At 39.6% G+C, this 22,692-nt stretch overlaps 1 protein-coding gene across 5 annotated transcripts in view; it reads right to left on the bottom strand.

Annotated features, from left to right (window-relative positions):
* tnikb (TRAF2 and NCK interacting kinase b) overlaps positions 1 to 22,692 on the bottom strand; it is a 69,353-nt gene that overhangs the window by 22,596 nt on the left and 24,065 nt on the right. The window contains exons 8-22 of one of the 5 annotated variants that reach the window (XM_072378388.1): positions 21,346 to 21,400; positions 20,461 to 20,539; positions 19,790 to 19,965; positions 19,627 to 19,693; positions 19,313 to 19,511; positions 17,904 to 18,020; positions 16,642 to 16,728; positions 12,378 to 12,575; positions 8,728 to 9,015; positions 4,719 to 4,883; positions 2,392 to 2,631; positions 1,858 to 1,964; positions 1,638 to 1,753; positions 1,033 to 1,124; positions 609 to 809 (exon numbers count right to left, since the gene is read on the bottom strand). In XM_072378388.1, the coding sequence (XP_072234489.1) occupies positions 624 to 809; positions 1,033 to 1,124; positions 1,638 to 1,753; positions 1,858 to 1,964; positions 2,392 to 2,631; positions 4,719 to 4,883; positions 8,728 to 9,015; positions 12,378 to 12,575; positions 16,642 to 16,728; positions 17,904 to 18,020; positions 19,313 to 19,511; positions 19,627 to 19,693; positions 19,790 to 19,965; positions 20,461 to 20,539; positions 21,346 to 21,400 (2,172 nt within the window). In that variant the 3' untranslated portion in view covers positions 609 to 623. Of the gene's footprint in view, positions 1 to 608; positions 810 to 1,032; positions 1,125 to 1,637; positions 1,754 to 1,857; positions 1,965 to 2,391; positions 2,632 to 4,718; positions 4,884 to 8,727; positions 9,016 to 12,377; positions 12,576 to 16,641; positions 16,729 to 17,903; positions 18,021 to 19,312; positions 19,512 to 19,626; positions 19,694 to 19,789; positions 19,966 to 20,460; positions 20,540 to 21,345; positions 21,401 to 22,692 lie in introns of those variants that run through there. The other 4 variants (XM_072378384.1, XM_072378385.1, XM_072378386.1 and 1 more) reach the window with 4 other exon arrangements.

The raw sequence follows: 22,692 nt of genomic DNA, 5'->3' as shown, positions 1-22,692 counted from the left end.
AATGTTACTTAATCTGCTGGCATGAAAAATGGTGGGAAAATTCAATTTTCAAAACATTCCTCCTCCCAAAAACGACCCTGCCTGGACCTTCTGTTGATTATTGATTAAGTTTTTTAAATTTACAACTGAAAAAAACAAAGTATAAATAAATAAGTACAGATCAATTAAAAAGCCGATTTGAATAGTTTGAATAGTGAGAAAACATCATGTTTTTACTTTTTACAAAAGTAAAGTTTCCTTTTTGAGTTAGTACAGGCAGTTTTTAATAGATAATACAATTTAGTAAAATTTGGGAGATTGAAGACAATTAAAAAAATGGAAAAATTAAATTAAATGAGCCACGTTGCAGACAATGAAGCTCATTTTAATCTTGAAAGCAATAAAATAGGTTTTAATAAAGTATTTTGACTGGAGTTTAAACTGTATATGTATAATGATATAAAAACACTCTAATTGATTGTTTCAACTTTGAGACTTGATGTTTTCACAGAGAATGTTTTTCGAAGGCATCCCATAATGTGATCTGTTTGTCTTTGTGTAGCTTAACTAAAAATCACCAAAAGTAAAAACTTTTTATCCTCTTCACAGCCTGCTTTGGTGGCAGTGGATGCATTTCATTAACGTCAGTAACTTATCCAGAAACGTGAAATGTGGCATGTGAAACATTGCAGGTGTGAGGAGGAACCAGCAGTGTGAGTGTATGGACTCATGTGAGCACATGACACAGAAAAAGAAAGAGGGATGGTGTGAGATAGAAAGAGGGGTGAAGGAGAAATGTCACTGACCTCGTCTACAGCTTTCTTATAGCTCTGAAGGACGATGGAAGGAAGGATGGACGACAGGATGAGAGTAGAAACAGTCAGAGTGAGAACCAACAGCATTGTGGTTAGTTCAGAGACAAGAGTCAGCCTTCAGTGTGTGTACCCGTTACTTGATATGTGATCTTCATCATACAGGAGTTTGTTTGACTGACAAACACAGATGGATGGACTCATATGTGTGTGTGTGTGTTTACACAACCTAAGTACTCACAGCAGGCCTGCTGGGTCGGGTCAGCTCTCTGCTGTCGTCTTTGGTGTCGTGGGAAGAAAGTGTCGAGCCCTCGGTTTTCGTGGATGAATTACCTGAACACAGACAGACACAGATGGCATTGAGGACATTTTTTCAGCTTTGATCCTGATCAGGATCTGGGTCAACATCAAACGATTTGGAAAGTGAAAATATAATGGGAAGCATGGATATAATCGCTAAGGACAGGAGGCTTAATCGGTGAGAGGAAGGTGACTTTTTTTTGCTGATGATGTGGTTCTGTTGGCCTCTTAAAGCCATGACCTTTGTCGCACACTGGAGCAGTTCCAGTTCAAAACTCAGTTTTCATACCGAAAAGTTTAATACAAATAAAGTTTTATTGATTTAATGATAAAAACAGGAGTTTTAAGATTCAATTCTAGTCCTTTGAGCAAATAAACAGCTCTCTGAAGGACTTCACTATTGGGTGTTGTGTGGAGTGGCCAGGCTAAAGTGGATGGTGACCAGGGCCACCACTTCATGCCGGTATTTCATGCCGTAAATAAGGTCTAGGTTTAAAAATACAGGAGTTTCCCTTTATTGCTCAGTTCATATTCAGATGTGTTCACCTCGCTCATTGGAGCCTCCTTGGGAGCTGGGGGTGCTGGAGCTGGAGGAGCTGCCGCTGCTTGTCCTCTTCAGAGGCGTCTCCATGGAAATGTCAGTCCTCCGCAGGTCAGGGTTGCTACGGCGACACAAACACAGAAGTGTCTCATTCATGAAGAAAACTATAAGAATCCTATCAGCTTGTCATCAGTGGTGTGCTGCACCTATGCTGTTTGTCCGTACCTGGCCCGTATGAGGTGAGCTCCAGCCCGAGGACCAAGTCCAGGACCGTTTCCAGGAGAGTTCTTCCTGACCAAAGCAGGAGAGATGGAGGTTGTCCTCTGAGGAACCTGAAAAAACACACCACTATCAGAGGGCTGTGGTCTCTCAGATAGGATTTATGCTGATCAAATCTAAGAGCTGCAAAAGAATACTTCAAATATTTATCAGAAGGGTGAAAGCATCGTTAAAAACTAAATTAGAATGAATATTTACTGCCGGCTACAACTATTGTAAAGTATATGGGTCATTTTGAACTAGAGATATTAAATCAAACTTGCTCTGTGCTTTTTCTCAACATTTAAAACTTGTTTTACTCTTTACTCTATTGAGACCCGCATCAATATTCCCAGGCGAGAGCACATTCTATAAGTGATCAGAAACAAGAAAACTCAGAAATCAGTCTGAGCAAGTCACAAAATCAGAAGTTAGAAAAAAGCAAAGTTGGCATGCATGCACACACTCAGACAAAAACACACAGCTGCTTCATGCAGAGACCTTTGGTGGCATGTCGTCATCCTGCCGCAGCCACGAGCTGCGGTCCAGCTTGTCGAGAGGGGGTGCCAGGCGGGACAGGGGCGGGGGAGGAGGGGTGTCGGAAGTGGGGTCGGAGTTCTGCCGGGGCATGGGAGGCCGGGAGGGGGAGGGCGATGCCGAAGAGGAGGACACGCCGTGAGGGTCGTACAGAGACTGGGAGCCTGAGAGGCCGTGACTCTTCACCTGCATCAGGTGGGCCATCTGAACACGCACACACACGCACGCACACACACACACGAGCAGGAAACAGGCAAGGCCGAGGAGGAAGAGCAGGATCAGGATTTGCATGTGATCAGGAGGCAAGTCAAGAGGGGCAGATGCAGGAAGAGTGATGAGGAGGAAGGAATGAGGTGAGAAAGAGTGTAAGAAGCGCACACCTTAGGGTGCGTTTACACCAGTCAATTTAGAAAAACTGGTGACAATTTCCTCAAAACAGTCTCAGAATAACTCAGAAAGTTGCAAAGTTAAGCTCACATACAACAGATTCTCCGTGCTAATAAACAGCAGAAAATAAGATGAACCCACAGGTTCTGCAGCTCCTCTCAGTGGCCCATAAGAGGCGTTGCCAAAGCTCTAAACCTGCAGTTACCTCCTCAGCCAGATAAAATCCACAGCACTGAGATCATATTTGACTCACAAGGAATGGACAGTGCGCTGCTGCCAAGGGTGCCGAATCTATTTCAGAAATGTGGGTTCAAAGATTTCATACATACAGTATTTTTAAAAGAGGGATTTATGCATCATGTCCACCTTGGATGTTTCAAACACTGCAAAAACTTCCTCAAAGGAAACAGGGTTCAATCTTCGCTTATATTTCCTCCAGCAAGCTTCGTCTCTGCCGGGTGAATTTCAGAAATCGAGGCATGCTTTGCTGGGATTGATTTCTACATCACAGGCAGAAGGACAGAGGACATGGGGACCACAGATCTCGCTCAGGCCCCTGCGCTCTGAGCTTTTCACCTATTTTACCGTAACTGTCTTCCAAAATCTGTTTCTGAAAGATTTTGAGGCGAAATGAAAGCAAAGTAGTTGCTAAATTTCCATTCATATTAGACGGAAAATGCCATCTTTAAAACTTTGGTCAGCCTTTCATTAGACTCTGATGCATATCTGGTTATCATAGTTATTTTTAAAGCCTCCTGGCAGAATTGTGCAAGTTCGCTCTTCACAATAACTTGCTCAACGTAGTTCAGTTCAACATAGATAAAAGGCTCCGGGTGAATAGTTTTGTTTGCTAAGCGAGGTTATTATCTGAATTAAATGACCCAGAAATATCTAAACAGCTGTCATGATGAGAGCTGGTCAAATACTAAGGAAGGGAGCTCTAATGTTTCCTTAATTATCTCCTTTAGCACAGGAAACACTGGACCATCCTTGAAAGAATGGAGATAACTACACACACAATTCCTTGCGACTAAAACTTTCATAGCGAAACTCAATTATTTTCATCCAGTTGTACAAACTGTGATTCATGTGGATGAATATGAGGAGAGTGACAACACTATATTTAAAGTTTTGTGAGTTTCTCTCTTGTTTTTTAATCGCAAAACTGATAAGTTGTAACTATGTGATAAGATTGCAACAATCAAGGCTAAAGACTTACGATAACATTGAACTTGTTTGATTTTGATGTGAGTAAGAGCACCTTAAAACAGCCTGGGTTGAGTTTTATGACCACCTTACACCAAACGAGCGAATCACAAAAGCATGCCACAACTCTCTTGTGATTCTTCCCGATTTCATTCTGACTCTGGAAAACTGTCTACAACTTTAAAATTCATGAAAAACAGTGTAGTGTATGGCTAGCTTGAGATGAGTCATATATTTCTATCCTTGTAAAACTGTCAACTCATACTCAAATCTGATTGGCTCGGAGTGCAGGGACCTGAGGAGTGAGGTTTTCAGTTGTTGATAAGGTGGCACCGCCTGCAGCATCTGACTGCTGTTATCTATTATTGTGACATGTTGTGCACATAATACGAGCCATATTCCCATTCTGCTCGTGCTCTCAGCACTGACAGCAAAACCAACCTTTTTCATTCGCATCCTGTGTCGGGATTTTTAATTATTTGAAACAATAACAGTTTCTGTAACTTCCATGCTGTTGCATGCTGTTTTGTCGCAGAAAATAACTTTGCTTCCCTTCTGGAAGAACTTGGTTAAGACCTGCCAATCCCTCTTCACTTCTCAATAATCTAATTGAAAAACACAAAATCAGCTACATTAATCACACTCCGAGAGATGTAAAGAGTGTAGACCACACACAGGTGAAGCCGTAGGGGACTCACCTGGGGTTCGACTGAGCGGTGCATGGGTGGAGTCCGGGCCTGCTGGATTCCCCCGCTGCTAAAGGATTCGGAGCGGGGTGGCAGCGACGGATCCGAGATCCGGTTGGAGACTTTATGCTGCAACGCAGGAGAAGTCTGTCTGTTCATCTTATAATGCTCCTCCACCTGACACACATATCAGAGCATGGTCATTCGGCATGCAGTGACTGTGTGTGTTCAAGATAAACGTACATCAGCAGGTGCATTGTTTAATTTAGCACATCCAGATACTGGACATCTACAGTGCGTAAGATGGATTTAATTCCTGTTGTAAAAGTACCATGTTTTGCGTTGCTGATGCCAAACACTGTCCATTCTTATATCTCATTTAATGATAAACAGGAATTTGTTCGGCATTATGGACATAATGACTCAACTGCGAATATAAATAAATGTAAAACAGATATATCCAGTAAAAGTAAATTATCCTCTTTCTGAACTATGTTAATTTAGGCTAAAATTTCATCATTATTTCTCTGCAGGTACTGTTAGATACATTTAGAAATGTATTAACATCAATATATGGATATGTAGAAATAAATCCAAGTCATTAACAAAATGTGTGTCTTAAATTATTCATGTATTAAATTATTAAATTTTGCACTAATACATTCATATTTAAGTCATTTTTCAGCACTATCTGTAATATGTTGTAAAATTTTCATACTGAATTCCATTTACTGCACTCTGCTTTTACGGTGTTAGCTGGGAATTAGGGTCACATTATACTTTTACATTAACAGCATTTAGAATTTATAAAACATGATGTTTTGTTAAACCACCCAACACTAACGTAGAGCTGAAATGTGCGGACGATGAGCTGCTTTTCCTCATACATACATTTTGATCCTGGTCCTCAATTAGATTAAAAAAAATAAGGAAGATGGTAAATGTGGTTTTGATCATTTGTGGATCCGGTCTAAAATAAAACACTGTCATTAAACATGAAAAAAAGGTTTTATTTCAATCTTTCATCAAATATAAGTTATGCCTCAGTGGACAATTTCTTAAGTGAATTTAGCGGCTACATTTGATGAAAATCAAATCACTAAAATGCCATTAAAACAGCAGTTTAATGGTCTAAACAACAACAAATATATTCCATTTACTGTGAGAAATGTTGGGAGTTGGTCAGCTACTTACTGTTCAAGGTCAGTCACAATTAACTTCCAGCTGAGAAGAAAAAGTGGCTGTTTGGGTCCTAATTCTAGTGTTAAATGCATAAACATTATTATAGATGTATTCGGCTCCCTAAATATCAGCTTTCAATTTATTTATTTTTTCATTTTTCTGTGAATGCATAAAAATAAAAAAGATAACACTCTTATTCAAATAATCCTTATCCTTAATTTTTGACCAGGATCTGTCTTTTAATTTATATATCAAGATCGGCCTTCTTCCATCTGCATCTTCCTATCCCAAAAAAACCCTTCATTATTGCAGTCATCACATCCAGGTTAGACTGCTGTCATACCATTTTAGTTGGGTATCCAATGGATTCCCCCAAAATCCTTAATTTAAAATCCCTCATCAAACACAGATAATGCTTTGTGCACATCAGAGATGCCGCAGACTGGAAACAGATCTATTGTATTTAAATGCAACTAGGTTTGTTTCACCATGACTGGCTCCTGTATAGTGAAATCAGCTCCCAGTTTTGATACAGGACACAGAAACTGTCTTCAGTCGATATCTGTTGTGATATCCTTTGTTTTTAGTATATTTTTAAACCTTTATGCTTCTATTTTGACTCTTGTTTTTATAGCTTTCTGGTTGTGTTTTTTGTCCCAATTTGCAAAGAACGTTGGGTTGAACTTGTGCTTAAAAAGTGCAACATAAATAAACCTTAACTGAAATCGAAATGAACGTTTGGACAACCTTTGCAAAACGTTCCTGTTTGATTGCATTCATGTTCTCCTAACCTTTGCACTGCAATTTTGTACAGTTGTGGTTAGGAAGTAAATATTAGGAACTATCATGTTGTCAGTTTGTGCAGTCAGAGCTCTCATTTAGTAGAAGTTATATCTTCAATCCTGAATAATGTTATGTTTATGTTTATGCATTTAGCAGACGCTTCAAAGTGACTTACAGGTAGGCAGATAGGGTAAGGAGGTCTTGCCTAAGGACCACTACTGGAGACAGTAGTTTTTTAGGAAGAGTTTTAAAAAATCTCCTTGAGTTTCAGTTTAACAACCCCAAATAAAATGAATTATATCACCACTATTTTACAAAAGAAGCCCATTTCAGCTCTAACAGTGTTAGGGATGATTCATGTTGGCTGCAAACATGCCCTTCAGCCCCTAATGAGATTAACTTTTACTGCAACACTGTCTAGAAGGGTTAACTCTTCCTAAACTGTGGTCATCTGTTTTTAGAGTAGAACACTGTGCCTGTAGGCGTGATGGAAATATTTCTTTCCCCGAAGCTTCGAGGGGCATCTCTGGAGGCTAAGATGAGGGTAGACCTCTCTGCTCAGAGTATGTTTCCATGTGCAATGTCCACAGGGAGTGAGACTGATATAGCTACAGCTGCCCTACATCTGTCTACCAGCTGCCACCAGGGGGCAGGCCTGGAGATGTGTCCTAAATGTGTGTGTGTCTGTTTGTGTGTGAGGGCAGCTCACATGTAAGGGCATGCTTTTAAGCTTTGATTTAATCAGCCTTGAGTTCAAATACAGAGCACAAACCTGCGCTAAAAGTCATCGGTGCTGCTTTACCAAACTTACACATCAAAAGCTTCAATAAAGGTAACACTCATTTAACATTTAAAGTGAGAATTAAGTGTTTAAAAGCAAATCAAACAAAAATCACCCAAAAATAAAAGGCTTTAACAACCTAGAAATAAAATAAAGAGAATATGAGGCCTGAAAAAGAAAGGTTTTTGTTAGTTGTTGAAGTTTGTTGAAGTCACACCACAACATGCAAATGAACAGCAGCTGTAAACCTTACTGTCCTCAGGACAAGAACACAAAGTTGTGGTTACAAAGAGGATTAAAAGCTGTGAGGGAGAAAGAATGACTGAAGATTAAAACAAGAGGTGAGCTGGTGAACAGACAGAAAATAGTATTTTTGCAGCAACAAGGTGATTCCCAAAGAGCTATTAGCTGAAAACTTGGCATATTTCAGCATGCTGTGTAGTGTGTCCTTAAAACATTTGAGGAAACTGGACAAGTGGAGGACAAAAGAAGAAGTGTCAGGCCGGAAAAAAACTGTCTACAGCAGATGAACAGTATCTGATGTCCTTAAGAAAGAGGAAGAAGAAGAGGAAAAACAGAGAGAAAAGGCTGAGCTATGCCAAATGACACAAGAAGTGGACTGAAAATCAGTGGCAACAGGTCTTATGGAGGGATGAATCCTCCCCAGAGCCCGGACCTCAACATTATTGAAGCAGTGTGGGATCATCTCACAGAGAACGGAACAAAAGGCAGAAAACATCCAAAGAAGAGCTTTGGGATGTCCTTCAAGAAGCCTGGAGAACTATTCCTGAAGACTACTTAAAGAAATGACAGAAAGCTTATCTAAGACAGTTCAGGTTGTGCTGAAGAATAAAGGTGCTACAATTTAGATTAAACTATATTTCCTCTAAATAAATCCCTGCAATTATTTTCTGTTTCCCTGGAAATCTATAAAGAAATAAGGTGTGGCTCAGATTGATGTGATACGGCATTACTGTATCAGGAGTTAGTCTCAGTTTTGGAATGAAAATGGCTGAAAGCACCAAAGTGACCAGTCAGAGAGAAAATTAATAATAAAATCCCAATGAGAAACGTTGAGAAGAAGAGGTGGAAAATGAAAACAGAGCTAGCCACATCATCTTCTGTGTTGCGGCCACAGTGAAAGGATTAGAGTTCACCTGATTAGAGATATAAAGCTGTTAGGAGAGATTAAATGGGAAATCATTCCAGCAGCCCGGGTTAAAGCGGCAGCTTTAACTGCAGGGTGAGAGAGCGCCTGTTTATCTTCCGACTGACCCTGCGGCCTGGGCTGCGGCCCCTGCTCATGGGGCTTCTTCCTGGACTCTGCCGCCGCAGTGGCTCCGCATACTCTGGTTCAGGGATGCAGGTGATGCGGATTCGAGGCAAGTGAAGGTGATCTCTGGCAGGGCTGACGTGGATGGGGTAGGAGGGGGGGCGGGAGCGTCGAGGTTTGTAACCGGGAAGCAAGAGTAGGTTGTCGAGGTTAACGTCACGTGTCTCCTTGAATGAGTGGTGTTTCTTTGGAGGGATGCGAGGAGAGTTGCTCTGAGTTCGACGCATTACCTGGAGAGCATGGTGAGTGTTTACAAGACAGCAGGTAAAAGTTTAAAGGACACATCCTCTGGCATCTGCTCAGAGGGTCCGCAGCTGAGCTGACAACGTTTTGAAATGTGAAACTGAAAACCAAGCAAAAAGATTGCCTGTTAAAGTCTGATGAATGAAAAACTAATCACAATGATGGAGCAATCAAGCTCATCATAGCATCAGAGAGCTAATCATCAGGGATTTCCTGTAAATAAATGAGCAAATATATGGAATCGACTATGTTGGAGGATGTTCATTCAGCTGTTTTATTTTTCACATGTGACATAAAACTATTTTATGTACCAGCTGAACATGCTGTCTTTGTAAAACTCACCCAGAAAAATAGACAAGAATAGATAAAAAAAAATAATAATAAAACTGTTATCTTTTTTCAGTTACAGTTCAATCTCATTGCAATTTGCATTTCTAAAACAGACACCTGCACAAGTCTAAATATGCAAATGAGTCTGGTGTTAAAAGATAGTGTTGGCAGAGCTGTTGCAGCTGCTGATTGACAGGAAACATGGTCCCAACAAAAGAGCTGTCAGTGGAAAGGAAAGGATATGAAACTCCACCAAGGTAATTCAGCTCGAGTCTGGTGTAAGATGTTGGTTGTTCCCATTTAGCTGCATCTAAAATTAGGAGTCAGTACATTGGGACTATGGGAGTCAAGAAAAAGCATCAACCATCACCAACAATGAAGAGAAGAAAACAAGGTTACAGTGGGCTGAAGAGAAGCAGTCATAGACTGTGGATGGTTTCTGCTTTGGACAAGGAGATGATGCTGAAACTTTAGCTTGGTGCAGGTCCAATGAAACAAAGGTGACTGACTGAGGAAAAGAAGCCTCATGATATGGAGTTGATGTCAGGTAAAGGACCAGGGGTGATGGCAGCCATTACCCCTACTGTAAAGGAATGGGTGGACTCTTTTCTCATTTTATCAATCAAAAGGATGTTTGGTGAGGCTGAGCTCATTTTTCAGGATGGTGACTGATCTCACCACAGAGGAGAAAGCGTTCAAACCTTTCTTCAGGAAAGACATTTCAACTCAATGGCACGACCAGACCGAACAGTCCGAATCTCAATCTGAGTTCAAATCTATGGTCGAAATTGAAGAAAATGATCCCTAATGAGGCTCCATCCTGCAAAGCTGATCTGTTAACTGCTGTACAAGAAGGTTTGAACCTGACTCATGAAGAATATTGATTTTTAAAGAGTGAAGTCTTTAAAAAATGGCTCATAATTCCACAGTTCTCTTCTGGACTCAAGAATATAACATTTTATTCAGTCTATTCTAGGCATGTTTTACAGAGCCAGAATATCCAGCTGTAAAAAAAAGGTTTTGTGTCCTATCTATGATTAATGTTTATCTTACGAAAACAATAAATAAATAAAACAGCTCAATGAACATCTTCTAAGAGTGGGTTTTCTATATTTTTTGCCAGTAGCTGTGCAGCAGTTGCTACAGGAGAATCTGTTAAGAACATAATATGCATTAAAAATGGATAAAATCACAATTTACAAGAAGTGAAGACAGAATATACAATATTTGCTGATGTCGTCATGCACCTGTTGCCATATTTTCACTTCATGTTCAGCAGGTAGAAGAAGTCAAACATCTATTTATGGTGTTTGAAAAAACAGAAATGCAACACATATTATGTCAATTTAAATGCAAACAAAGAGGTCCATTCCAAAATGCTCAGAAACTATTTGTTTCAGGTCTCAAAAGTCAGAAAACTCCTATTTTTTATTGTAAATTTTATTCTAACTTCATTAGTCTTTTATGAGATAACTCAGTTTAACGGCACAGCTGCACGTCACAGCAGTCTTACCTTTTTGTCACATCAATAAAAGTTTAAAGAGGCTCACTTTTGGAATGAAACTCTCAATTTGCTGAAGGAATAAATTGACAGTCTGTGCATTGCTGCTCTGCTGTTCCACCTGTAAAAAGAAAAGCCAGTGAAATTGTTATTTCAAGCTTCACATTTCTACAGCTGCAGCTCTGATGATACCTGGAGGGAAGAAAAGTGCATTCTGTTTTTATTCACATTTTACCCAACTCTTTTAGATGTTTAGGGGTTTGAAATATGGAGAGGAAAGAATTTGCAAAAAGTGAGATTACAGGGTTTAGCTCTTCTTCCTCAGACATGTAAATTAATATAAAAAAGTTATAAAAAAGGTTTGAAAGCAGTTTAATCTTTTTAACTAGCTTTGAGACCATGTTTGTCTTCTGAAAAGTGAGAAAAACAGGGACTTTCTTAATTTGTTTTATTTGTGGCCCTTTTTATCTATTCTAGCTGCATCTTCTTTTAGGATTTCATCTCACTATTTCAGCTTGGGTCAGTTAAATCTACAAATACGAAGGAAATAATTTCCTAAAACTAATTTTGTCATCAATAAAGATTAGAATATATCACAAACAGGGTTTCAATAGTAATTTGTGTAGATTTCATTCACTTTTTCTTAAAGAAAATGAGGTATTTGGACTTTTTGTTCAAAGTTAAAGTTAATTCAAATGTCATGATGATCATATCAATAAGAAAATATACTGTGGTGATCTGTTACGACACCATTACGAACATCAATATGAAATTAATGAATAAATAAATCAATATGTTTCTTAAATGAACAAATACATGAAATAAGAATAAAAATACAGAATTCATATATCAAAATTTAACATTTAAAACATTTTAAGACAATAGTTTTTTTCAATGTGGAATTATGAAATTAAAATCAACTGAAATTCATAAGATTTGTCTATAAGAAAAATTCTAAACAAATTTGTGCTATATCAGTTCTACATCTTTATATGTTTTTAATGTGTCTGTTGAAAGATTCATTTCAAAGTTCTGTAACGTGAGGGTGCAATAGGTGGCAGATATTTCACAGTTTCACACACATTTCACACACTCATACTTCCTCATTTCTCGTCCCATGTGACTGAGCTAGCCAATCAAAGCTAGGAGGAGTTAGCCTAAAGTAAATGTTAGGAAAACAAACACAGATTCACCATATTTCCAAATATGTGAATAATTAAAAGTGAACATCTTAAACATATCTTATATCCAAATTAACTCAAAACTTTACAGCTCTATTTATTCAGCTTGCCTATTTCTTCATTTTATCAGGCTATTTCTGTATTTCATTTGGCATTTCTATTGCTACTTCTTATCAATTATTGACTAAAATGGCCTTTCATACCTCACCAGCAGTACATCTGCATAAACAGACATCTCTCTTCACAGCCCCAGCGATAAAACAGTAATTTGGCACTAAAATAAAACGTGTGATGAGGTGAGAAACAGATTTTGTGAGTATCGGGTGGTGCTGGCTACCTCTTTGGCCCAGGCGGGCTTGTCGTTGCTGCCAGGCGCCTGGTCTTTGTAGTGGTACAGCTGCTTCTTGTCCTGCGGCGGCCGCGGCGGCTCCTGCTGCTGCTGCTGCAGCGACACCAGGTACGCTCGCTCCTGCTGCAGCTGCCTCTGCAGCCGCTCGGCCTGCCGCTGCTCTTCAATCTGCTTCCTCTTGTACTCCTGCAGAACAACAGGTGGACAAAGGTAAAACTAAGGAGTTAAAAAAAATACAAACTACTAACCATGAAGAGAGAAACACTTGTTTTATGTTAACCTTTGTGGATCTCACGTTCAGCTCAGTTTGTGTACAATTTACAGCGCACAAAAAAAACTTTAATCCCATCTTGAGAGGTTTATGATTCATCTATGTTGACAATATTACTGCATCTTTATTGTGTCATTTATGATAAATGGCTGTGACTGACCCAGTCCAGGTGAGAACAGGTGGAGATCTGTTAGAACATGAGGGGTGCACTCAGTATGAGCAAATGAAACAAGAGCTCTCACAGTCTCCTGGTTCCCAGATATCATTAGACACTAAAACAAAACCAGAGTGATGAAACGTGTTGTGAATGCCAACATCTTTACTGACAGAGCCATAACAGGATAAAACCTCCAACAGAAACAATAAAGATGTAAAGATACTAAATGTGGTGCAGGTTTTTCCAGAAGTGTATCCTTTTTAAGAGCAGTTTGGATTGAATTGAATATCATCAATCGACTGTGTGTTTTTCGCACGTCTCATCACGGTTAGAGGACAAACATTTCTCTGAGGTGTGTGTCGAGGTCTGCTGTAACGTCACTGAAAAATGATGACAGCTTCGTCACACACAATGAAGGTGATTTAGCTGTGATTTCAGGGCCGGCAGCCTTCGACCGACACGCCCGCTGCTGTGTGTGTTGATTGATTTTATGTTTGTGAACTTTTTAAGGAGACATACAAAGAAAATGAGATGATGTATGGGTCTGTTTTGACTCAGCATTGATCTAGTATCGACCGCCATCACCTTCACGTCACAATTTCTGTGGGTAAACAACACGTGTGCTCAACACATCCGGGAAACCATGCTGTTCCCAAGGTTATCAGAAAATGTCATGGACACTGGCTCCATTTTTTTCGGATGTGAATAAACTACTAGATTGTAATGCTGAAGATTTTACATTAGACTAACTTTTATGGTTTACAATAAATCTAAATTTCATAATTTCATCTAAAATCATTGTTATAAAGGCCACAAAGATGCCATCAAAAGCCTTCAAAGCAAGACGATGTGGTGCAGGGCTGGAAACCAAAGTTGTAAACTGCGGTATCTCATTCCCTGGACACTACAGGGCAGCTTCAGGCCCAGGAATGTGCTTAGCAAAGGTCAATCAAAATGAGTCAGAAGCACAAAGTTTTATGGCTCACACTCTTCTCTAGTGTGCTTTAATGTGTTTTTGTGTTATTTTGTATATTACATGACATATCACTACAGCTGAGGAATTTTGCTTTCAATCTACGGAGCACCACCCTCAGCCTCAGAGAGACAAGATCAGACAGCTCTACGTAGACTGTTTAGAGGAACCAGCACCAGTCTATCCTTATTATTTGCTGGGTAGGGCTCCAGTAAATTTCAGCAGAAGCTAACACAAACAAGGAGGAGAATCTAGTAGGTGTGTTTTCGTCTGGTTGCTAAAATGGCAGACGTGACGTGTCGTTTATGACTGTGACAGCATGCCATTAGATTCTGTGAGCCTTCATATCTTATTCAAATATGTTAAACTACAGCAGAGTAGATATAGTTTATCTGACACTGCAGTGTCCCATCAAAAATAGCAGAGGACACAGGTATTCATTTTTCAGAAATCAGGAAAAAACAGGAGGGTTTGCCAATAAACGTATGGTGAAGAATGCAAAGCTGACGCCATGTTTCAATTAGTCTGGTAACCATATTGTATTCTGGCTCTCTCTGAGGCTGTCTTTTGTACGTACAGACTCTGAATTCTACCTTTAGGAAAGTGTTTCTATGCTCAAGCTGTATCAGCCTTTAAAAATCATATCTCAGTCAATTTCTAATCCTTATAACCAAAAATGGAACATATCTGTCTAAAAAACATATTAAAACAAATATTTATTATCAATACAGTGACTCAAAAAATCCACTACACATGAGTTCATATGATAAACAAATCATTGAATCTATCTAGTAATAAATTAGTTAGCCAAAAACTGTGGCTCACATTTAGCGAGGGACAGATTTCAGCTCAATATCAGCTTGATAATGAGCAGATTTTACATTCAGTGGTGTAATTTGAATATTTCTGGTAAGATCCATCTTCTTTCTTCTCACTTCTTTATCCATTTATTTTTCCCTCACTAGATTTGACCTTTTTTAACCAAACAAAACTAAATCTAACCAGGCAACAATGGTCTTAAATTGAGGTAATGGGAGAGTACGTCCCAGCATGACGTATTGTCACATTCTTTATGACACCGATCGAGAGAGCGAGAGGGCAAGTTTAAGTTTTTTTAAATTTGTCTTTGTTTGTCTCATTCGAAATTCATAAAGCCTCGAGCAGCGCCAGCAGTAGCCTGGCTGCAAGTTGGCTGTATTTGCAGGCTATGTCCACGGTTTCCCCTGGAGAACACACTGTCTGTGGCAGATTGTTAAAAAAGCCAACAGAGATGCAGGATTGTCCCAGAGAGGCGTCAGCACACCGTGCCAGACTGCTCACACAGCTGTTTCTTGAGCAATGGGCAGACAGACCCACAGAGCGGGACTGGTGTGTCACTGAAAATTAGCTAAGTGAGAGTGGTTGCTGCCTTTTATGTGAAGCGCCCATGATTCTGTTACATTCACAATTGCGATGAGCTACTTACAGCTCGACTTGGCCTTTAATTGGACTGTCGTCCTTGTTGCTGTGTGCTTGCAGAGGAGATAAATGGAGTTTTTGACTAAACTATGTCTGACGCCACTGTGGACTGTGAACTTTCTCAGTGGGACATCATGGTACAACTACAGCTGAATTCACTCCTCAGATGTTGTCTTTAAGTTCTTTTAAATGGTGATTTTGTCAGATGAGGCTGTGGTTACAAAATCAGGATTTTATTAGAGCAGAGCGACCGTCTGGAAATGCTTTAAGTGAGTTGACACCTAGTCTTAATGGGCTGATTTTCCGTCCCAGTTTCTGACGCGCTTAGCCATCTGACAAAGAAAAATATGTCAATGAGAGCAGATTTATTGGGAGTTTAGCTGTATTAATACATACAATTTACTCTTTTTACAAAAAGAACTTTGGAGCATCTGTGAGCTTCTACTTTGGGAAATTTCAGCTAGTCTGATATGTTTACATGTTTATATGCATTTAAGTCTTGACAAAGCTCCTTGATGTCGAAAAGAACATGGGCAGATTATGTCGGTAAAACAGACAGGGGGAAAGTGCACTGGACCCCTCTCATCAGTAGTTTGATTAACATCCAGCTGCTGAGTGCACAAACTAGAAAAGACTCATTCATGACTCCTTACTGAATCATTCATTATTCTACAGGCAATAACCAAGGCGGACGTTTGTTTTCTGTGTTGTTTGTCTGTCAGCATGATTTGGCCCATACTGCAGAGCCAAATTTAAAAGTACTTGGTAAAGGAGTAGAGCACACCACAAGGCCAGAGATAAGCTTGATTTTATTCAGTTACAGGTTAGCATGAAGGCAGCCCCAAGTGTCCTGTTTGGAGTGTTTGCTGTGGTCGTCCTCAGAAACTAAAGGGTTATTTAATTTTCTTTAAAGAGGGGTTGAATGAAGTGCTTATGAGTAGTCATTGTCTTACATGCAGTAGACAGCAGTCAGAGTATCATAGGTTGGAGAGTCTCATCCTGAAAAATCTGCTCAGCCAGGTGAGCCACTTTACTTTAGGTGCACAAAAAGACTTATCAGTCAAAAAGTAATCAATAAGTTGTTATCTGTTTGTTCCACTCAGCAACTGCTTCAAAGGAGTGGGTTAATTTAACTTGCTGTAGAAGAAGCTCATGTAGGACTCTTCACTGAGAGTAAAAGAACAACTCAGACATCGTTATATGAGTTAAGACTAAATTTGATAACATGAGGAGTTACTGAGGATCATTTTAACCAGGATTAAGAAACAAGTCGACAAATTGGTGCTCAAGAACACAGGAACTCAGGAACACAGGACTATTTTTGCCTGTTGTTATTCTGGGTTATAATTTGAGGATCAGGGTTGTATGTGTGTGTGTTTACGTGTTGTGTTACCAGCAGTAAAGCCTGCTCTTGCAGGAGCTGCTGCTGCAGGATCTCCAGCTGCCTCTGCTCTTCCTCCAGCTGTCTACGGATATACTCCTAACCAGCATCAGCCGCAGCCAATCAGAGAGCGACCAGGCAGAACAGAAGCAAATCGGAGCCCAGGCAACCAGTGACATCAGCAGAGCAGGAAATACCGGAGAAGAAAAGAAAAGAGGAGGAGGACAGATAAAAGTAGGAAGTGTGAGATTTGGGTTTTAGTTTTAAACAGGAGAGGAGAAATAAAATGAAAAGAGCAGAAGGGGTGTAATTAGTAGAAGAGAAAGACATGCAAAGATGGTGATGTTAAATCAGCTGTGAAAGGGGAGCGCGTTCAGGAAGCAATTCAATACCGGAAAACCTTTTCAAGGCATCCTGCCTCATCAGTGATACTATGGTGTGTGATGATGTTACCTCATAAGAGATTCTAAGAGACACATCCAGTTTGTATAACAGCAGCATTATGAAAACAACAGGATTCACCAGGGAACAAACTAATTTGATCTGGAAAGCCTTAGCTTTTCTGAGTTTGCTCACTCAGATGGATGCATTCTTAATCATCTTGAGGGTCTTAAAAAAAAAAAAAGCTTAAAAGGTTCTTTTTCTTACATCATGACATCATGTTTTTCTCTGACAGATGAGGAACATGTTTTCGAGGGCGAATTGCTGTTTAAAATCTTATCCTTTTTGAAGGTTTTGAGACAAAAGTTAAATTCCTTGTCATAGCAAGGAGTCACTTTATCAAGCTTATCAAAAGCCTTGCAAGCCATTTCCCAGAGCAAACATATCTTGTTGAATTTTTTCTCCTACTACCATGATAAGACTGAAAAAGAAGGTCATTGCCACATCGATTGTGGGTTGCTTTGGTTTCTTAGACATCTAATCATTGTGTTTCTTTGACGTCACTGATTGACGGTGCTGGTCGCTGAAATAACAAGAAATATTTGTGATATATTAAGTTAGTGATGTGTGCTCATGATGAAAAGATACAGAAGAACTTCTAATCTTTTGATAATCAGAGGAGATGCCGTGATAACATGAAAAAGATAATGAAACAACGAAAAAATTAGATTTTTGTCAATACGCAACCATATTTATATTTACTATATGATATTGTTTGTAAAGCTTACTCAATGAGGTTTGACCAAGATGTTCATTAGTTTTAGTTGAAAAGGAGGTTTTGAAACCTGTGTTGTTACGTCACTCCAACACCTGTCAGTCAGGTGCTTTCCTACCTGCTCTCGCTCCGCATGCCTCCTTTCCTCATCCCGGCGGAGCTGCTCCATCTCTTCGTACCTCCTCCTCTGCTCCCGCTCCTGCTGCTTCCTCAGCTCCCGCTCCCGACGCTGTTGCTGCAGGTGGGAACCATTTCACACGGCAGAGCCTCAGTTGTGTGTGTTTCTGCATGTCAGGTGTGTTTCCCTGCCATCTAGATGAGCTAAAGGCGCTAACAACAAAGGTGTGATGGGTTTTGCATGGAGGACAAGAGCTTTTTTTAAATCAAGGCTGAGATGTTTTCTCAGGTTAAAATAACTGCAGGCTAAATCGCGCAGGCAGTCATCCTCATTTGTCCCATGTGCTGTCAGCGCATTTCACAAGTACAGAAAGGCTTATTAAAGGTGTCAAAGCACTTATTACTATTCTGCTAAAAAACTTTGGTGTATAACTAATCCCTCTGCTCTGAGAAAACACACAAAAAAGATATCAAGATATAGTGTGGATTGTTTGGGAATGGCATTCCATGACTTTTGGCACCGATATATTGTCTAATGTTTGCAAAATACTGCAAAAAATGTTCCCACTGAGAACAAGGAGGTTTAGCCAAAAAAAGTATGTCATACTTTACAGCAGAAACATCATTTATAGTTTAAATGGGTCACAGGAACTTGGTTGAATCTGTATTTTTGAGTATTTAAATAATTTCTACATAATAAAAGCTTAAGTTTCTAGGATGTTTTAAAGGATTAAAAAACAGAATGTCAAAGATTTCTAAAAAATTAATTACACAATACTTTTATCCTCACAATTTTTCCTCTACATAAACAATTCATACATCAAAACACAAATTTTTGTCATAGATTTTCCCTTTAATTGCCCCAGGATGCAAAGTGCACCCATCCGAACTCAATTCACTTTCACTATATTTGAGTTCTGAATATTTTCTTTAGATTTGTGGGTGAGAGGTCTGTTTAAACTGCTATAAAAATATATACAATACACAGTAGATAAATAAAATCAGTATGTTCTTGAACTCATGGTTCAAGATCTTTTTTGATAAAACTTTTAGTTTTCACGCAGCGAGTGTCTGTTTGAGGCTCTATTTCTAGTCTGCCTCTGTCTCCTCAACAGAGTGATGTGCTGTGTGCCCCCCTCCCCCTGCCTCCCAGAAAGGCGGAAAATTTCTCAGTGGAATATTCCATCATGGCTGCCCCTATAGGTCCTGTATAATCTGCTTTATGTTTGATTAAAAAGAACAGAAAAAGTCAGTGTTTTCCCAAAGTAAGTATCTCGATAGGCAGTAGCTGCATTGGCAACCTTCAATATTTCTTTAGAAATGTTCAAATTTGATCCTGTTTTTTACTCAAATTTGTGTGCAACATGTTTTAAGAACAAAGATTTTTATACTTTGAAGACTTCATGTTACCTCTTCCAGCCGCCGCCGCTGTTCTTTCTGCTCTTCGATGCGTTTCTGCCTCTCGGCCAGTAGTTGGCGTTTGTGCTCCTCATTCTGCTGCTGCTCCAGCTGCTGACGTCGGATCAGCTCAGAGCGTTCCTTATTTGCGAGCTGAAGTCGCAGAAAGTCCCGTCTCAGAGTGGACTCGCCAGGAATGTTGATGATGGAGCTGGAGGACAGCCAATCAGAGGAGAGCCAGGAAAAATCAAACCTCTGTATGGCCTGGTTTCTTTCAGTTAAATGTTTGGACCATTTCTGTCCTCTTGCTGTAGTGGTACTCCTACCTGGGCTCTCCTATGTCCCTTTCTTCATCCTCTTCCTCGCTCCCACTGTACTCATATTCTGTCTCATCTGACAGGAAACAAACACAGATTTCAGGTCAGCGTTTACATGGGTTAAAACAGCTGTTAGCAGCAGTGAAGGGAGTCAGTGGGGGTGTGACCTCACCCCTCTCCCCCCTCCTCTTCTTGGTGCGGTCGATGTGGTCCTTGAGCTGGATGCGGACCTGCCGCTCGTTGGGAAGATCTCTGATGAACGGGTGTTTGAGGAGCTGCTCGGTGCTTGGCCTCTGGCTGTGACTCTTCACCAGGCAGCTGTCTATGAACGACTGAAACTTCTTTGACCTAATAACACACAAGTTAAACACAAGAGCAGAGGAGTAAAATGAAAGCGCTCATTGTTCTGAACGACTCGTTTCAAGGTAAAAAATAAATGAATACATGCAGAAATAAATAATTTCAATAAACATACATTTTTAAAAAAATATTTTTGCCTTAATTTTGTTGTATTTATATGTTACTAATTTGTTTATTTCTCCATTTATTTCTGTATTTCCATATTAATTTTTGTCTATGTCTGTATGGTATATAAAGTAAAGTAAAAATGAAGAAATACAGAAACAAATAATGAACATATTCATTTATTTTTTTGATAGTTTTGGGAATTTTGGTCCGCCATACATCATTAAATCTTTCACTAGGATGAAACCTTTTCATGCAAAACAGGATTAGCAGGATTTTCAAGTAAAGCGGCATCTTTAACTTTTCTTTGACAATAATCTTTATGTGTCTCTATCAGATGTTTGATGATTTTTGTGTTTTTGTGTTCAAGTGACTCACCACTTCTTTGACTTGAGTCTTGGGGCAGGATTTCTTGGGATGAGGAAGAGCGCTCTCATTGGATGCATGTCACACAGAGCTGAGGAGGGGAGGTAGAGGGGTAAGGGAGAGCAGGGGGGAGAACAGAGGGAGAGAAAAGGGAAAAGGAAGGAAAAGATGACACCAAAGAATAGTTACAAAATCGGATGAGTAGACAAGCGGGAGAGTATTAAAAGAACAGGACAGGAGATAAGAAAAGACATGGAGAATGGAAAGAATATTTGAGGACAGGAAGAGAGGCAAAAAATTCCAACAGGAAATGAGACAAGGAAAAGAAAGAGTAACAGAAGAGGAGGTAAGTGCAGAAGGAAAAGAGGAGGGTAAGGTAAAGAAATGAAAAACGAAGTGACAATCAATGGGAACAAAGAGGAGGGAAGAAAAGAAAAGTACACATAAGAAAATACAATCAGAGAAAGATAAAGAGGAACTAGAAAATAAGAGGAAAGGAAAGACATCAAACAAAAAGAAAACAAAGAAAACAAATTAATGGAAAAGGAAGGGGGGAGAAATAATAGGATATAATAATAGCAGGAAATAGGACAAGAAAAAGAAAAGAAATGTATGAAAGAAAAAACAAGGAAATAAAAATTTATATGAGAGAGAAAAGAATAAGAGGTAAGACAAGGAAAGGGAAGGGAAGGAAAGGAAGATTAAAACAAAACAAAGGAGGACAAAACAAGGGTTTATAAAAGAAAGAGAAAGAAGTAAAAGCAAACAAAGAAAGAGAAGACAAAAGAAGAGGAAGAAACCGAGCAAAACACAAAATAAAATAAGGAAAGGAAAGAGAAGAGAAGAGAAGAGAAGAGGAAGATGTTGTTCAGCTGATAACAGCGTCATCACACTTACGTGGTGCTCCCTCTGCCATCTCTATAGCTGTGATACCGAGCGACCACAGATCACTCTGCAGAGAGAAAAACACACGATGTTCACATCCTCACAACGTGTACCCGACTGAAAACGTCAGCTGTGCTGATCAGAGACTGGTCCCCTGGTCAGTGTACTTGTGATGTTATAAAATTACAGATAGAAAAACTACCCATCTGCCACTGCTGCTGTAGACTTCTGCCTTCAAACTAACATTCTATCAATATTAGTTGTATGTGTTTCTCTGCTAAGCTGTATCCAACAAACTATTCATGCTGTAAGATGAACTGAGACTTTCTTGACACGTAAAGCCCTGCAGGGTCGGAGTTAATGGTGTATGCGCTCATCCTCCACCGGCTCGCCACAGGGGTCCGTCCTGTCCCCATTACTGCACATCCTTCAAACAGCAACAACTGCTAATACAATGTTTTCAGACGCTGTTTCTCAGCGGACTTTTATCATTTATCTTTTGTGCAGTCGAGTGGCAATGATTACATGTTTCCAAAAAGATCTAATCATTTAGAGATTGTTCCAAAGGTCAGGTTGTGCTTTTTGTTCACAGTTACAAGCAGCTTGACTCTGACTGATGAAATATTGAACTTTGGGAGCTCAACACAGGCAACAAAAGAAAAATGAGCAAAAACTGTGGGTTTTTTCTTGTCATAAACCGGTCTGCACTGTACCAAGGTCTTTCAATGATATCCCATAAAGATCTTTTCTCAGATTGTTTTCTGATCATACGCCGTATCATTCATCTTGTTATTTTCTCGTCTTGGTCCAGTGCATTTGTTTGTGTTCAAGAATCCCAGGACTGACAGCCTAACAGATACTGAAATCATTTAAACAAAAAGCTTATAGTTCAAACTGTAAAGCCGGCTCTAACAGATCACATGACTAATGGATGATACTAACATCAAACGATGAAGAGGAATTTGCACTCTTATGGCTGACTTAAGCTGGGCTGAAACTAGTCCTGACCTCATTCAAAACTAGACCAAACCTAGCTCAATAAGAGCCAGTCTGGGATTCTGTTTAAAACTAGTCCAACTAGAAAAAAAGAGTCATGAAAAGACACGGAAACCTGAGTCCACAGACGACCTGTTGCAAGTTTAAAAAAATGTTCCAAACCAGTCCAGAACCAGACCAACAGCTTGTCTAAAACAAATCTAAAACCTGTCCAAAACCAGCTAAAAACCACTGCCAAGTAGTACAGAATCAACCTGTCTAAAACCCATTTAAAAGCAGTATAGAGCAAAGTCTTAAAATCGTCCTAACTATTTCAGAACCAGTGTAAGATCAGTCTAAAACCAGTTCAAACAAAAACTACTG

This window comes from Leuresthes tenuis, unplaced genomic scaffold (genome assembly GCF_036924035.1).
Source record: "Leuresthes tenuis unplaced genomic scaffold, fLeuTen1.0.hap1 SCAF_24, whole genome shotgun sequence".
Lineage (NCBI taxonomy): Eukaryota > Metazoa > Chordata > Actinopteri > Atheriniformes > Atherinopsidae > Leuresthes > Leuresthes tenuis.
This window is presented reverse-complemented; position numbering and strand designations above follow the sequence as displayed.